The sequence below is a fragment of the Staurois parvus genome, unplaced genomic scaffold, assembly GCF_062004578.1.
Source record: "Staurois parvus isolate SC_StPar_1 unplaced genomic scaffold, SC_StPar_1.0 ptg000019l, whole genome shotgun sequence".
Lineage (NCBI taxonomy): Eukaryota > Metazoa > Chordata > Amphibia > Anura > Ranidae > Staurois > Staurois parvus.
In genome coordinates, this window is record NW_028317815.1 from 20,836,004 (window position 1) to 20,851,288 (window position 15,285).

Below are 15,285 nucleotides of genomic sequence, written 5' to 3' on the forward strand. Positions count from 1 at the left end.
TACTGCTGCCAGATCCATCCTCTGCCATGTGCGTCTTTGTCGTCTGCTCACGCTGCTGGGTTCCAGTTTTAAACCTAGGCCTGTGTATGGCTTCCGAATACTGCTGCCTCCACCGCCACCCTGCGCCATGTGCCTCTGTCGTCTGCTCACGCTGCTGACGGCTTCCGCTTTTTAACCTAGGCCTGTGTATGGCTTCCGAATACTGCTGCCTCCACCGCCACCCTGCGCCATGTGCCTCTGTCGTCTGCTCACGCTGCTGACGTCTTCCGCTTTTTAAACTAGTCCTATGTATGTCTTCCGAATACTGCTGCCTCCGTCGCCACCCTGCGCCATGTGCCACTTTCGGGTCTCCTCACACTGCTGCCAGGTCCATACTGATTCATGGCCCCCTGTACCGGCTCCTCATGAACGTGGTTCAGCGGGTTTGCATCACTTAACGGCAAATCGTTGACAAATGCTGGGACGTTCAGTGTTGTGCGCATTAAGCCAGACACCAAAGGGCAGCACAGACCTGTTATTACTCGCTCAAGCATGGCTGAACAAAACCAGTCTCTACCACAAATTGGACCCAGACCTGCCCAGGGTCTCGTAACTAGATTGCACGGAGGAGTAGAGTCCGTTATCGGAATTAAATAGATAAAACGCCACACCAAAAAGAGTGGCCATTTCCAACACTTATTCCAGAAAGAGGAACAACCCATTTCATATACGGCCCGTAGACGTTTCACATCTGCCACATTCAGTCGATTTAAGACGCAAGCTCCACTTCCTGTGGTCTCTGACCGTCGATATACCTTTAAGTGTCAGCTTTGAAGCTATATTCCCTCCGGAGCACTGACACTGGTGCCCTTCCGTCAACATGCCTTTAAGTTTCAGTTTTCAACCATATTCCCCACAGAAGCCAATCTCTTGGGTATCCCAGAAGCTGCTCAGCGGGTCAGGGCAATAAAGCTCCCGGTTCGCAGGTTGTTCCGTCTTATGGATGGAAGTACGACGGTATATGATCTTCTTCGCACCCACGGCATCACCTCATAGAATCTCTGCATTGCATCTGCAATCACAACGCTGACTTCCCGGATCGCCAATCAGCCATTGGACTCTTGATAGTCGTCTCCCCACACTGCTGCTGGGGGGACTTTTTAACCTAGGCCTGTGTATGGCCTTCAATTGAAGCTGCTTCCGCTTCGCCACTCTGCCATTGGACTCTTGATAGTCATCTCCCCACGCTGCTGCTGGGGGGACTTTTTAACCTAGGCCTGTGTATGGCCTTCAATTGAAGCTGCTTCTGCTCCGCCACTCTGCCATTGGACTCTTGATAGTCGTCTCCCCACACTGCTGCTGGGGGGACTTTTTAACATAGGCCTCTGTATGGCCTTCAATTTAAGCTGCTTACGCTTCGCCACTCTGCCATGGGCCCCTGTACCGCCTCCTCTTGCTGCTGCCAGGTCCAGAGTGTGTCATGGGTCCCTGTACGGCCTCCCATTGCTGCTGACTTCATCGCCAGACTCTGCCATGTGCCACTTTCAGGTCTCCTTACACTGTTGGTGGGTTCCATTTTGTGATAGGGTGCTGTATGGCCTTCCATTGCTGCTGCCTCCACCGCCACCCTGCGCCATGTGCCTCTGTCGTCTGCTCACGCTGCTGACGGCTTCCGCTTTTTAACCGAGGCCTGTGTTTGGCTTCCGAATACTGCTGCATCCACCGCCACCCTGCGCCATGTGTCTCTGTCGTCTGCTCACGCTGCTGACGGCTTCCGCTTTTTAACCTAGGCCTGTGTATGGCTTCAGAATAATGCTGCCTACACCGCCACCCTGCGCCATGTGCCTCTGTCGTCTGCTCACGCTGCTGCCAGGTCCATACTGATTCATGGCCCCCTGTACCGGCTCCTCATGAACGTGGTTCAGCGGGTTTGCATCACTTAACGGCAAATCGTTGACAAATGCTGGGACGTTCAGTGTTGTGCGCATTAAGCCAGACACCAAAGGGCAGCACAGACCTGTTATTACTCGCTCAAGCATGGCTGAACAAAACCAGTCTCTACCACAAATTGGACCCAGACCTGCCCAGGGTCTCGTAACTAGATTGCACGGAGGAGTAGAGTCCGTTATCGGAATTAAATAGATAAAACGCCACACCAAAAAGAGTGGCCATTTCCAACACTTATTCCAGAAAGAGGAACAACCCATTTCATATACGGCCCGTAGACGTTTCACATCTGCCACATTCAGTCGATTTAAGACGCAAGCTCCACTTCCTGTGGTCTCTGACCGTCGATATACCTTTAAGTGTCAGCTTTGAAGCTATATTCCCTCCGGAGCACTGACACTGGTGCCCTTCCGTCAACATGCCTTTAAGTTTCAGTTTTCAACCATATTCCCCACAGAAGCCAATCTCTTGGGTATCCCAGAAGCTGCTCAGCGGGTCAGGGCAATAAAGCTCCCGGTTCGCAGGTTGTTCCGTCTTATGGATGGAAGTACGACGGTATATGATCTTCTTCGCACCCACGGCATCACCTCATAGAATCTCTGCATTGCATCTGCAATCACAACGCTGACTTCCCGGATCGCCAATCAGCCATTGGACTCTTGATAGTCGTCTCCCCACACTGCTGCTGGGGGGACTTTTTAACCTAGGCCTGTGTATGGCCTTCAATTGAAGCTGCTTCCGCTCCGCCACTCTGCCATTGGACTCTTGATAGTCGTCTCCCCACGCTCCTGCTGGGGGGACTTTTTAACCTAGGCCTGTGTATGGCCTTCAATTGAAGCTGCTTCTGCTCCGCCACTCTGCCATTGGACTCTTGATAGTCGTCTCCCCACACTGCTGCTGGGGGGACTTTTTAACATAGGCCTCTGTATGGCCTTCAATTTAAGCTGCTTACGCTTCGCCACTCTGCCATGGGCCCCTGTACCGCCTCCTCTTGCTGCTGCCAGGTCCAGAGTGTGTCATGGGTCCCTGTACGGCCTCCCATTGCTGCTGACTTCATCGCCAGACTCTGCCATGTGCCACTTTCAGGTCTACTTACACTGTTGGTGGGTTCCATTTTGTGATAGGGTGCTGTATGGCCTTCCATTGCTGCTGCCTCCACCGCCACCCTGCGCCATGTGCCTCTGTCGTCTGCTCACGCTGCTGACGGCTTCCGCTTTTTAACCGAGGCCTGTGTTTGGCTTCCGAATACTGCTGCATCCACCGCCACCCTGCGCCATGTGTCTCTGTCGTCTGCTCACGCTGCTGACGGCTTCCGCTTTTTAACCTAGGCCTGTGTATGGCTTCAGAATAATGCTGCCTACACCGCCACCCTGCACCATGTGCCTCTGTCGTCTGCTCACGCTGCTGCCAGGTCCATACTGATTCATGGCCCCCTGTACCGGCTCCTCATGAACGTGGTTCAGCGGGTTTGCATCACTTAACGGCAAATCGTTGACAAACGCTGGGACGTTCAGTGTTGTGCGCATTAAGCCAGACACCAAAGGGCAGCACAGACCTGTTATTACTCGCTCAAGCATGGCTGAACAAAACCAGTCTCTACCACAAATTGAACCCAGACCTGCCCAGGGTCTCGTAAGTAGATTGCACGGAGGAGTAGAGTTCGTTACTGGAATTAACTGTGAGGGACTTTTAAACCTAGGCCTGTGTATGGCCTTCAATTGAAGCTGCTTCTGCTCCGCCACTCTGCCATTGGACTCTTGATAGTCGTCTCCCCACGCTGCTGCTGGGGGGACTTTTTAACATAGGCCTCTGTATGGCCTTCAATTTTAGCTGCTTACGCTCCGCCACTCTGCCATGGGCCCCTGTACCGCCTCCTCATGCTGCTGCCAGGCCCGTAATCTGCCATGGGCCCCCGTACCGACTCCTCATGCTGCTGCCAGGCCCGTAATCTGTCATGGGCCCCTGTACCGCCTCCTCAGGCTGCTGCCAGGTCCAGAGTGTGTCATGGGTCCCTGTACGGCCTCCCATTGCTGCTGTCTCCATCGCCACACTCTGCCATGTGCCACTTTCAGGTCTCCTCACACTGCTGGTGGGTTCCATTTTGTCATAGGGTGCTGTATGGTCTCCCATTGCTGCTGCCTCCACCGCCACACTGTGGCTCCACACTCTGGTTTTGGCCCCGTGACTGCCCAAATGAGTGAAGTGTGCGGTGATTCTAAGATCGACGGCACTCATCTGCATGTCATACTGACTGACAGTATTATTTCTCTTCCCCAGCAGACTCCAAGGGCATTTAAATTAAAGGTACAGTGTTCTGCACTAATATAAAGGCTCTCTGAAGCCTAGAAACACCCTTTTTATAAGTTAAATTCGCAGCGAATATATTCGGCACGAAGCGAATTTAATCGGCGAATTCGGCGAATCAGCCGAACCGAATTTTTGAATAATTCGCTCATCTCTAGTAACATCATCCTTGCCTCGTGGCTGTGGGCAGAGGATGGGGTGAGGGAATTACAAACCTTAAACTCTTTTCTTTACAGGTATATTCTACACCTGCTAATAGTACATGTGTTGTTACGAAAGAGAGGGCCAGGATAGTTTAACTTGACCATGCATTTTAATGCAAGGTCCTCCAAGTAAAAGCTAAATATTTAATTTTCTCTTATGCTCATATGTTATTTTTTTTCCAGGATGAACTTGTGCAAATCCAACAAATCCCTGTACAGCTTACCAAAGACATGGAGAAGATAAATCGCAAAACAGTGTATGCTTTTCAGGAAAATAGCCAGTTCACTTGTATATATACTTGTACAGGGTTAAAAGAGAAAGATGTGCAGCCAACCTTTAAAGGAAGGCATTGTATATAGGGAGAGGAAATTACAGATAACTTTCCCAGACCTGTTTTAAATTTGGCTTATGTATGTAAAGAATGCTCTAAACATGTGCGATATAAGAAGGGAATTTAGCGATAGCCTTCTTTCCAGCAGTTTGGGGGACTGTAATTCTACAGCTAAAGGTACAGAAATCATTGCGGTCTGTGGAAATTAGTCCCTAGGTAAATGCAGAAGCAATATTTATTAACAAAAATGGTAGATGCAGTGCAGAAATAGAGTGGAGGTGTGACAATATTTCTTACGAGATTACTTTAGAACAGCATGAGCAGACGCTGGCACCCAGGGTCTTATGTATCATTCTGTACTAAGAAAGTGACTGTACTGTAGCTGCACCTCCTCAGCCACCACTCCTTATCAGACCTGCCTTTAAAGTTTGAATCTGGTGGGAAAATACCTCTAGTTCTTAGTAAAAAACATGGTGATACAAAGGCACCCTGAATTCAGATTCTTCAGCTAAGCCAGCCTCTGAATTCTACGGCTCAGTGCCATTTTTAGAAGGTTCCCTATGCTTATTAAAATGTTCTAATCCACATACAGGTGATAAATCAATTTACAAAATATTTTATACAATAATACATAGCACTGGAAGCCCAGTGTAGTGTGGTAAAGCTGCACCTACGATGAATTAGAGTACCTAATTAAACCTAAAAAAACAAAGCTGCTTACCAATTCCTAAATGTTGAGGCTGTGTTAGTTTCCTTTCTTCCTTTTATTTTCACCTGTTGATCCTGCCAAAAAGTTTATTTTTCAACTTCCTTTAGCAGACCAGACTGTCCAAAAGTGGCAATTAGAGGGTTAAGACAAACCATTTACCACTGACAGGGGTGCCTACAATGATTAGCATTTATTATTTTATGCAAACACTTTATCCTGAAAGAAAAAGCAAAAACGCTTAAAAAGCATTAGCTGGCGTTGACTTTAAAGTGTTACTAAACCCAGGTCCCTGCATTCACTATATCTGGTTTCCCACAGTACACAGAACATGGAAATGCAATTATTTTAGTAAATATAAACTGACAAAGACCTTTTATCATTAGCAGTATACAGCAGTCTTGTGACTTTTATCAGTGTCCAGCCAAGCACTGGTTAAAGCTTGTAGGAGTTTTCATTCTCCTCTGACTGTCCTATGAGGCTGCATGACCCCTGATCCTCTGTCTGGGCAGCACTGATTGGCCCTGTGCCAATCACATCCCCCCTCCCCCCCCAAAAAAAAAAAAAATCACACCAAACTGAACATGTGCACAGTGCCTCCTAGGGCTCTGTACTTTCAGCGGATGGATTGGGGACAGTAAAAGAAGGGAAGGATCATGCATTTACAGACCGTTTTACTGTTGTGGGTTTAGTAACACTTCAAGTTGTCAGTCAAATCCATCTAAATTTGCTACTGCATCTAGTACTACCCTCTCCCCATAACAATGCTGATGTCCAAGAGTGTATCCATTGTGCCAACAGGTAAAAATTACACAAGAAAAGAAAATAAGGAAAACTTTTCCAGCCACCATAGTTTATTTGTTTTATTTATTTATTTATATGGGGGGGGGGGGGGGGCTTAATGCTGCTATAACATTTAGTAACCTTTCTGTAGGAGGCAGGCTGTGTTTCCTTCATATTAGTGTCAATGTATAGCTGAGCCTTACACATTATACAGCATCTGGTCGGGAATACTTAAGGTCAGGAAGTGCACAGATATCCCCAAGTGTTCCGTTGCTATGTACAGGAAAATGTTTTGTCTTGGAATTACTTTAGGCACGGCAATGAATCTTATTCTGTATGTATACATTCCAGGGAAGCGGAGAAAAAAAAGCTGAAACTGGAGGAGGAATGCCAGGCATTAAACAACAGCTTGAAGCAGATAGAGAATAAAACCAAAAAGCTGCTGGAAGAGAAGGAAGAAGTCGCGAAGGAACTAGAGGGGAAGAAAACTCTGCTGGAAAGCAAGGAGCAAGAGTTTAATCATCTCACCAAGTTACTGGAGTATTCCAAGGAAAACGAAGCTGCTGCTCTGGGAGAAAGGTTACTTTCCATTCATTGCCTTTTTCCCTTTTGTATTTTTGAACTAGTAAAGATAGTGCTTTTGGAATGTCATAAAATGAAGCAGCAGGTATTGGAAGGACTTGTAATAGATTTCGAACACATGTCCAGAGTCCCTACCGAAAAGTCCACACTCTGGTATTCCAGTGCCAGAAAGAACAGTATGAAAAACCTCTCTTATGTCACAATGGAAATTTGCAGTAAAAATGAACTCAGCTCCAGCAGGAATGGCTGGATGTTGTTTGAAAAACAGGAGCTGCTGAAATCAAATATAGAATCAATTACCGCTTGTAATGGCTTTCCATAGGCACTTCCCCTCTCACCCCTGTTCTCCCCCCCCCCCATGGACCAGAGCAGTTGCATTTCTGCTATGAACCGGTTTATGGAGAAATTACTTTGTCATTACTTAAAGTGTTACTAAACCTGCAGTAACTCTATTTGGTCTCCCACAGTACACTCTACATGGAAATGCAATTATTTTAGTAAATATAAACTGCTAAATACCTTTTCTCATCAGCAGTTAGAGCATCTTGTGACTTCTATCAGTGTTCAGCAGAGCACTAGTTAAAGCTTGTAGGAGGAGTTTTCTTTCTGCTCTAGGAGGATGCAGGACCCCTGACCTGTGTCTGGACAGTGCTGATTGGCCCTGTGCTGATCACATGCACTCTCCCAAGAAAAAAAAATCCTCTCTAGCAATATACACCAAACTGAGCATGTTCAGAATGTCTCCACATGATGTGCCTTATCAGGAGATAATAGGGTTATTGCGGCAGAGGGGAAGAAGGACTGTATGTGCTACACATGTCCTGTGTAGTATGGAGACTTTTTTAAATGTGTTAAAAATGAACACGCATTTAATATTATGCAATGCAGAACATGAGAAATTTTCTCTATTTTTTTTTTCTACAGTACAGCCTAGATATAGCAGAATAGGTTAGCTCATAGAAGCAGAGGGTTTATCCCCCAATATGCAGTAGTCCTCAACATGGTGAGGAGGAAGTATGTCCACATGCAGACCTATTTGCGTGCATCTGTGTACAGTAACATTTTTTCTTTTTAGGAATGGGCTTATTTTCTTTAAGAGCCCTTTCACACCAGATGCAGTCCAGTGTGCTTTTTTTCTGCATCAAAAACGCGTTGATAGTAGGTTACACGGTTTCTAATGGAATAGTTCACACCAATACAGTCAGTTCCAGTGCGTTCCAGAAAAAAAAAGTAGAACATGCTGCATTTTTTTTGCACTGAACTGTACTGAACGCAGTAAACGCATTGGAAAAACACACAAAAAAATGCACTAGAAGGCACATATCCTTAAAGTTGAAGAAGAAATTAGGGGTAAAAAATTAAACAGAAACCAGAACACATCAAAAATGCGCATACAGAAACGCATCCGGACTGCATTTCTGTGGTGTGAACCAGCCTTGAAGGAGGAGTATGGCCAAAGCTTTTTTGGCCATATCTCTCATGTGGGTCACACGAGTGGACTTTGTTCTGCAGTCCTGTGACCCAGATTCAGCTGAAAGCAAGCTATTGTTGACTGACTTCACATTACCGGTCCAAGGCTTTGATTGCAATAATGTCGGGATCCACCAAGATGCCTGACTGGCAGCTGACTCCTGCCCCCTCCACAGTCTGGCACTCCAGTGAGCCTTGGAGGAGCAGAGCACAGAGAGAGTGAGCGACAGTCACTGCTCCCTGGTCTGTGAAAACCAGGAACTGAGTGATCAGCGGTCACGTGATCACTCAGTTCTTAGAGTCGGCAGGGGAAAGATGCAGCAACAGATCGATGCTGCAGCCACATAGGTGAGTATGGTTGTTTTTTTTTTAAATCCTGCACTTCTCTTTTAATAGCATGAACGTTAAATTTACAAACAGTGTAGATGCCAGTAGTGCTTATTAGAGTCTTTCAAATTATAGCTCCGAGCTCCATAACGTGTAAGTCTCTGAGGTTACTGGGGGTATTTTTGTATACATCTTGTTCATTTTTCAAATGTTTGCATTTCAGAGCAGCCCTGGAACTCAATTTACGTCATGCTTTGATAGAGAAGCAGAACCAACATGATGCACTTACCAGCAAACAAAGAGAAAAAGAAAGGGATTTAAGAAACATTAAGAAACTGGAGCTGCAGTTCAAATCAGCAAATGATGCTCTAGCACACACACAGGCTTTATATGACAAGATCAAAGCAGAGGTAAATGATAGTCTGTGTGTGTAAATTCTTTTTTTAACTGCATATAAGACTTTACATTTAGCACTGCTGTTTATTTAGGATGCCTCATGGTCCATCACACCAAGAGGTTGATTTACTAAAGGCAAATAGGCTGTTCATTTTGCAAGAAAGATGTACTGTGAAATCAAATTATCACCAGGGCTTAGTGATTGGGGTGAAATTTCACTTTGCAAAGAATGCCCAATGACCTGCAAGGAAAATAAAAACAGTAGCGTTGCCTACACATGATTAGATGATGGAAGTCAACAGGGATTTACCTCCTTCACTAAACTTGGTTTATAATTCCCCTGGAAAGTGAACAGTATATTTTGGTTTAGTAATGAAGCATCAAACTTATTAGTGTTTGATTTACTAAAGGCAAATACACTGTTGACTTTGTAAGTGAAATTTCACTCTGCAAGGGAATTTTCCCCAGAGCTACGTAAAGCTTTACTTTGCAAATGATACCCAATCATGTGCAAGTAAAAAATAAAAAACAAACAATTTTGCTGGCACGTGATTGGAAGATGGAAATCAGCAGAGCTTCACCTCATTCACTAAGCTTTGGGGAAAATTTCCTTGCAAAATGAAAAGTCTATTTGCATTTTCTAAATCAACCCCACAACCCCACAATTTCTGATTGTAGCCAGAAATAACTTGTAGCAAAATCTGCTTTTATTCGTGGGATCAGTTACAGGCTGATCTGTAGATGTAGTAGTTTAAGGCAATAAAAAGGTCAGTGTTTCCTAAAAGGCACCATAGGCAAAAACCCAGAAAGGCACATAATGGAGGGGCAGACTGCCCAGTTTTACTGTTTCATTCATTTTGTTAAATTTTTTTTCCTGTAAGTCATTATGGGGAAAACAAAAGCATAAGAAGCGTAAAAATGTCATGACATGCAGGAAAATTAATAATTAAATATTATGTACTTTAACACCTAAAGAGGAACTCTAACACCCCACACCCCCTTAAGCATTCCTACCATCAGTTGAGCTGGTTGGATACTACAATCTCAATGCTGTTCAGTAAGGTTGAACCTGGTGAAATCACAGGCTCAGCTTCTTTGAACTCCCTGCCCAGCTGCTGCACCTGTCACTAGGGTTGACACCTCATCCCTTAAAACCCAAACACATTAATTACACAGGTTTTGAGGCTAGTTTATTGCAGATAAGGCATCAAGCAAGTTTAATTACCACCTTAATCAGCCACAGAACCTGTGTAATTACATTACATTACATCGAGTTTATATAGCGCCAAAGGGTTTGCTCAGCGCTGTACAATAGAGGGGGAACAATACATGAAACAGTACAGCAACTACAAACAGCACACGAGGGGTTCGAGGGCCCTACTCTTTCTAGCTTACAATCTAGGAGGGAGGGGGTAGTGGTACAGGAGGAAGTGGCTGTGGGGGATGGAGTGGTAGGAGGAATGAAGGAGAACGGCAGTTAGGTGAGGGTGGGGTAGGCTTCCCTGAAGAGGTGGGTTTTCAGGGAGCGCCTGAAGGTGAGGAGGGAAGGTGACAGTCTGATGGATTGGGGTAGTGAGTTCCAGAGGATGGGGGAGGACCTGGAGAAGTCTTGCAGACGTGCGTGGGAGGAGGAGACCAGGGGGCAAGATAGAAGGAGGTCCTGTGAAGAGCGAAGGGTACGGGTGGGGTGATACCTGGGAATCAGGTTGGTGAGGTAGTTGGGGGCAGTGTTGTGAATGGCTTTGTAGGTCAGAGTGAGTAGTTTGAATTTGATGCGTTGGGCGATAGGAAGCCAGTGGAGGGATAGGCAGAGGGGGGTGGCAGAGGTGGAGCGGTTGGTGAGGTGGATGAGTCTAGCCGTTGAGTTCAGGATGGTCTGAAGCGGGGAGAGCCTGCCCTGGGGTAGGCCGGTGAGGAGGGAGTTGCAGTAGACGAGGCGTGAGATAATCAGGGAGTGTACGAGTATTTTAGTGGTGTCTGGGGTAAGGAAGGTGCGTATTTTGGCGATGTTGCAAAGGTGGAGCCTGCATGTGTTTGTAAGTGATTTGACATGAGGTTGGAAGGAGAGGTTTGAGTCCAGAATGACGCCAAGGACTTTGGCTTGCGGGGCGGGATTGATGGTGGTGTTGTTGGTAGTGATGGATAGGATGGGGGGGCGCGGGCAGGGGGGAAGATGAGAAGTAATTAATATGTGTTCGGTGTTAAAGGGGTGAGGTGGCACCCTTCACGCTTGGCGCTCTGAAAATGGGCGTCTCAGGCAGCACGCACTCTCCCACAAGTTCTTGCCCCAGGGTAGTTTTGCTTTTAACCACCTTTTTCACTGGCTTATGCTTAAATAATCATAGGCCCCCAAATCCGACATTGTCCTGTTGTGATCCGCCAACCACCATATGCAGACAGGGCGGAAGGTTACATTGCAGATAATGTCAATGACGGAAATTCAACTCAGGAACCTAGTACTGAAAGGATTGGGGCGTGTTGTAACCTCATCTCAATGGAGAGTAATTTTGGTAGAATTCCTGTTGCATGTTGATGTGCACAAGTCTAGAGGATAATAGAAGAGTAAATTTGTGCACAATTTTTCATAAAATGTGAGCAGTTTATTAAAAAAGTACATCTGGAATTGTTTTACCTGTATTTTATTTACAAAGGTTGTACCTGATCAAGCAATTAGAAATTAAGAAATAATGGAAGGTTTATTTTAAAAGCAAGTATTATGAAAATATTTACCAAATTAAGACATATTCCTTTTAATCAATAACTATGCTACATTAGATCACTTTCACTTCATTTTTCCTGTACAGATAGACAATTTCCCAAAAGATGACGGCTCACTTGTAGAAAAGAGGAAGGAACTGCGCAAGGAGGTTGAAACTTTAAAAAGAAATTTTACACATCAGGTCAGCATTTTTCATATAACAAATTCCTTTTTTGTCCAAACTGGTGCACACAGAATGTGGTGCAGCTTTGCATAGTAACCAATCAGCGTCTAACTTCAGCTTGTTCAATTAGGCTTTAACAATAAAACCTAGAAGCTGATTGGTTACTATGCACAGCTGCAACAGATTCTGTGCGCACAAGTTTTAGTAAAATGTGTGTGTGTGTGTTGAGTTACAAATGTTTTTGTGAGTTACAGGCCTCATGCACACCGAATGCCTTGGCCACTTCCCCTAGCACCTTTTCCTCCTGACAACAGTGTTTTGGAAGAAAAACACTTGACATTTATAAAAGTGTGTGTGTGATTTGTTTAGGCATGTTTAGATGTGTCAAGCGCTAGGCTGTTAATTCATTTCATTGCATAAAAGTGAAATCAAATGGGGCGCCACACCAAACCTAAACATGAAAATAAAGAAAAAAGAAGGAGCACTTTACAGTGTGAATAACTCTGTGTCCAAAGTTTTTATTTAAAAAAGGCACTCACCCAAATACAATTAAATTCAAACCCAATCAGTGGAAAACATATCACAAATAAACCAAAGTGCTATTAACATTGAATAATAATCAAACATGACCTAAATATTATCCACTGAATAAATCAACATAATTCATAGATTTAAGAATGTCCATAAATAAATCACAATCCATCCACTGATGTGCACACAAGTGGATGAGAAATCAGTGGATGGACTGTGATTCATTTATGGACACTCTCTAATATATGAATTATGTTGATTTATTCAGTGGATAATATATAGGTCATGTTTGATTAATATTCAACGTTAATAGCACTTTGGTTCATTTGTCATATGTTTTCCACTGATTGGGATTTAATTTATTTGTAGTGGGGTGAGCGTTTTTTTTAATAAAAACTTGACACGGTAATTCATTTCATTGGCCACAATAATAATTTATTCTGGGCATTGAAATGAATAAACGCTCAAGCACTGAACATTCCTGGGATTAAAGCGCGTTTAGACATGTTTACACATGCATTTTTTCTGCCAAAACGCCACTGCTCTTGGATACGCTAGCCATGGGTTTCTTTTAGAGGCAAATAAAAAAAATGCCAGATGTCACAAGAGCATTGTTAAAAACATCCAGTGTGCATGTGGCCAAATAATTCACACTCATGAGGATCAGATCCCCACAGCAACTATTGTAGTTTGTGATGGGCTGAACACCCCAACCCCCCCCCCCCCCCCCAGCATTTGGTTCACAGTCGAACCTAATAATCTTCGACTGCGAACTTTGAACAGAGGGGACAATTCACTAAGCGATATCTTACCGCATCTGAGTACTACTAAAATACCGCATGAGTTATATTAAGTCATGCTGTATTTTAGTAGTGAAAACATCCTTTCATGTTTCAGCTGTCAGCAGGGTTCCCCGCTGACAGCTGAATGTAAAAAGAAGTACGGCATTGCCCGGCAATTACAAAATTAAAAAAATAAATAAATAAAACTTGTGGGGTCATTCATACCAATCCCTTCAGGTCTGGTATGGATTTTGAGGGAAGCTCCCACGCCAAAATTAAACTAAAAAAAAAATGGCATAGGGGGTCCCCTCCAAAATCCATATCAGACCCTTATCCAAACATGCAACTTGACAGGTCAGGAAAGGGAGAGGACGAGCCCTCTCACCCTGAACCATACCAGGCCACAGGCCCTCAACATGGGGGAGTGCACCTTGTCCCCATGTTGATGGAGACAAGGGCCTCTTCCTCACAACCGTGGCTTGTGGGGGCCTGCGGGTGGAGGGCTTATCAGAATCTGGAAGCCCCTTTTAACAACAAGATCCCCCCCCCCATGTGAATGAGTATGGGGTACATGGTACTGTTACTTATTCACAGAAAAAAAAAGTGTAGTGTAAAAAACGACAGTAGACAGTCTTTGACAAGTCCTTTATTAAAAACAAAAATAAAAAAAAACATCCCCTGAATTAAACCCAACGCCAACCCGAAAAAAGAAAAAAAAACAAAAACTATCTGGTCTCGACGCTGGCTCCCACCGTCTGACAGTTGCATCGGGATGATGGGAGTTTCTAAATACTGTGATGATGTCAAGGGAGTGGGGTTCTCCCGCCCCCTTGTGATGTCATCATGCGCTATGATTGTCCAAAGCATTGCACCTGACCTGTGGTCAGGTGCATTGCTTTGGACAATCACAATGCATTGTCAGGGCACAGTGCATTGTGGGGCACAGTGGGCGAACAGCCTGCTGAATGCCCTTACCGTTCCCATGTTCACCGAACACACGAATGGCTGTTGTTCAAGTCAAACTTATGTTCGACTTGAACATCATGCCCAATACGAATTGTAGTACAGTTTTGGCTATGACCTGCCCCAACTTGTGAGTGTCTAGTAAAGGAGTAGCAGCACAGCACAGTGTTGAGGTCATCACTGTGCTCTGTCCTCTTACTGAAAAGTTGTCTGTGTTAGATTGAAAACACTATGCAATACAATAGAGCTTAACTGTCCTATGTTCTGTCTCTTCCTCTCTCATGGTTTCTGTGCAGAGATTACAAGACGATAATATAAAGAATTACTGTGGTAGTATTTAAAACCTATTTCAGTATTTTTAATGAACACACAGGTGTACTGAAATGTGGATCTTTCAGATCGGCTTTTAGTAATAAAATGCTTACATTCATACAAATGCCTAGCTCACTGCGTTTGAATCAATTATGTTTAAAATGTAAAGAAAAGATGTAGCACTGGGTTTTGATTATTTTCAATTTCATGTACACAACAGCTGACTTATAAAAAAAAAAAAAAAAGAATCTGTCCTGTGCTAGGTCTTTATTTCAAATTACATTGTATAAGAATATTAGATTCTAATTATCTGTTGAAAAAAGGTTTATTTTTAGCCAAAAAACATGGCAACCCTAAACCTCTTCATTGTGCACATGTGGTTATAAATGCACCTTATGTAGGAGTGAATGGTAATGCATGTGCAATATACTGATAAAACAAACCGCAAACTGAGTGAGCCACACAAAATCGCAGACATAAAGGGACATACTGAACATATAAATAATTTGTGATGTTTAATTGCATTATATACCAACTAAACTCTCTTTGTGGTTTTTTTTTGTGGTCTGACCCTCAACGATTGTTATTGTTTTTTAAAATATATGGAAAGGCCTTTTTTAAATTTTTGGATAGACTAGTGAAGGATTGGATCTTTTGTCAGGTTTTTAATGCCTCAGTGACAACAGTCATCATTGCAAACAGAAAGTTGAATATCCCCAGCAGGGGCACAAAGTGAGGGGAAATAAAAAAAAAAAGATCTTAGGTTGACACCAGAGCAGAAAGCGA

General features: G+C 44.3%; 1 protein-coding gene across 2 annotated transcripts in view; it reads left to right on the forward strand.

Annotated features, from left to right (window-relative positions):
- Nucleotides 1–15,285, forward strand: part of CCDC146 (coiled-coil domain containing 146) — a 142,371-nt gene that overhangs the window by 88,692 nt on the left and 38,394 nt on the right. For both annotated transcript variants that reach the window (XM_089685670.1, XM_089685676.1), the window contains exons 7-10: nt 4,617–4,690; nt 6,606–6,833; nt 8,857–9,043; nt 11,834–11,929. In XM_089685670.1, coding sequence (XP_089541796.1) covers nt 4,617–4,690; nt 6,606–6,833; nt 8,857–9,043; nt 11,834–11,929 — 585 coding nt within the window. The remainder of the gene's footprint in view (nt 1–4,616; nt 4,691–6,605; nt 6,834–8,856; nt 9,044–11,833; nt 11,930–15,285) is intronic.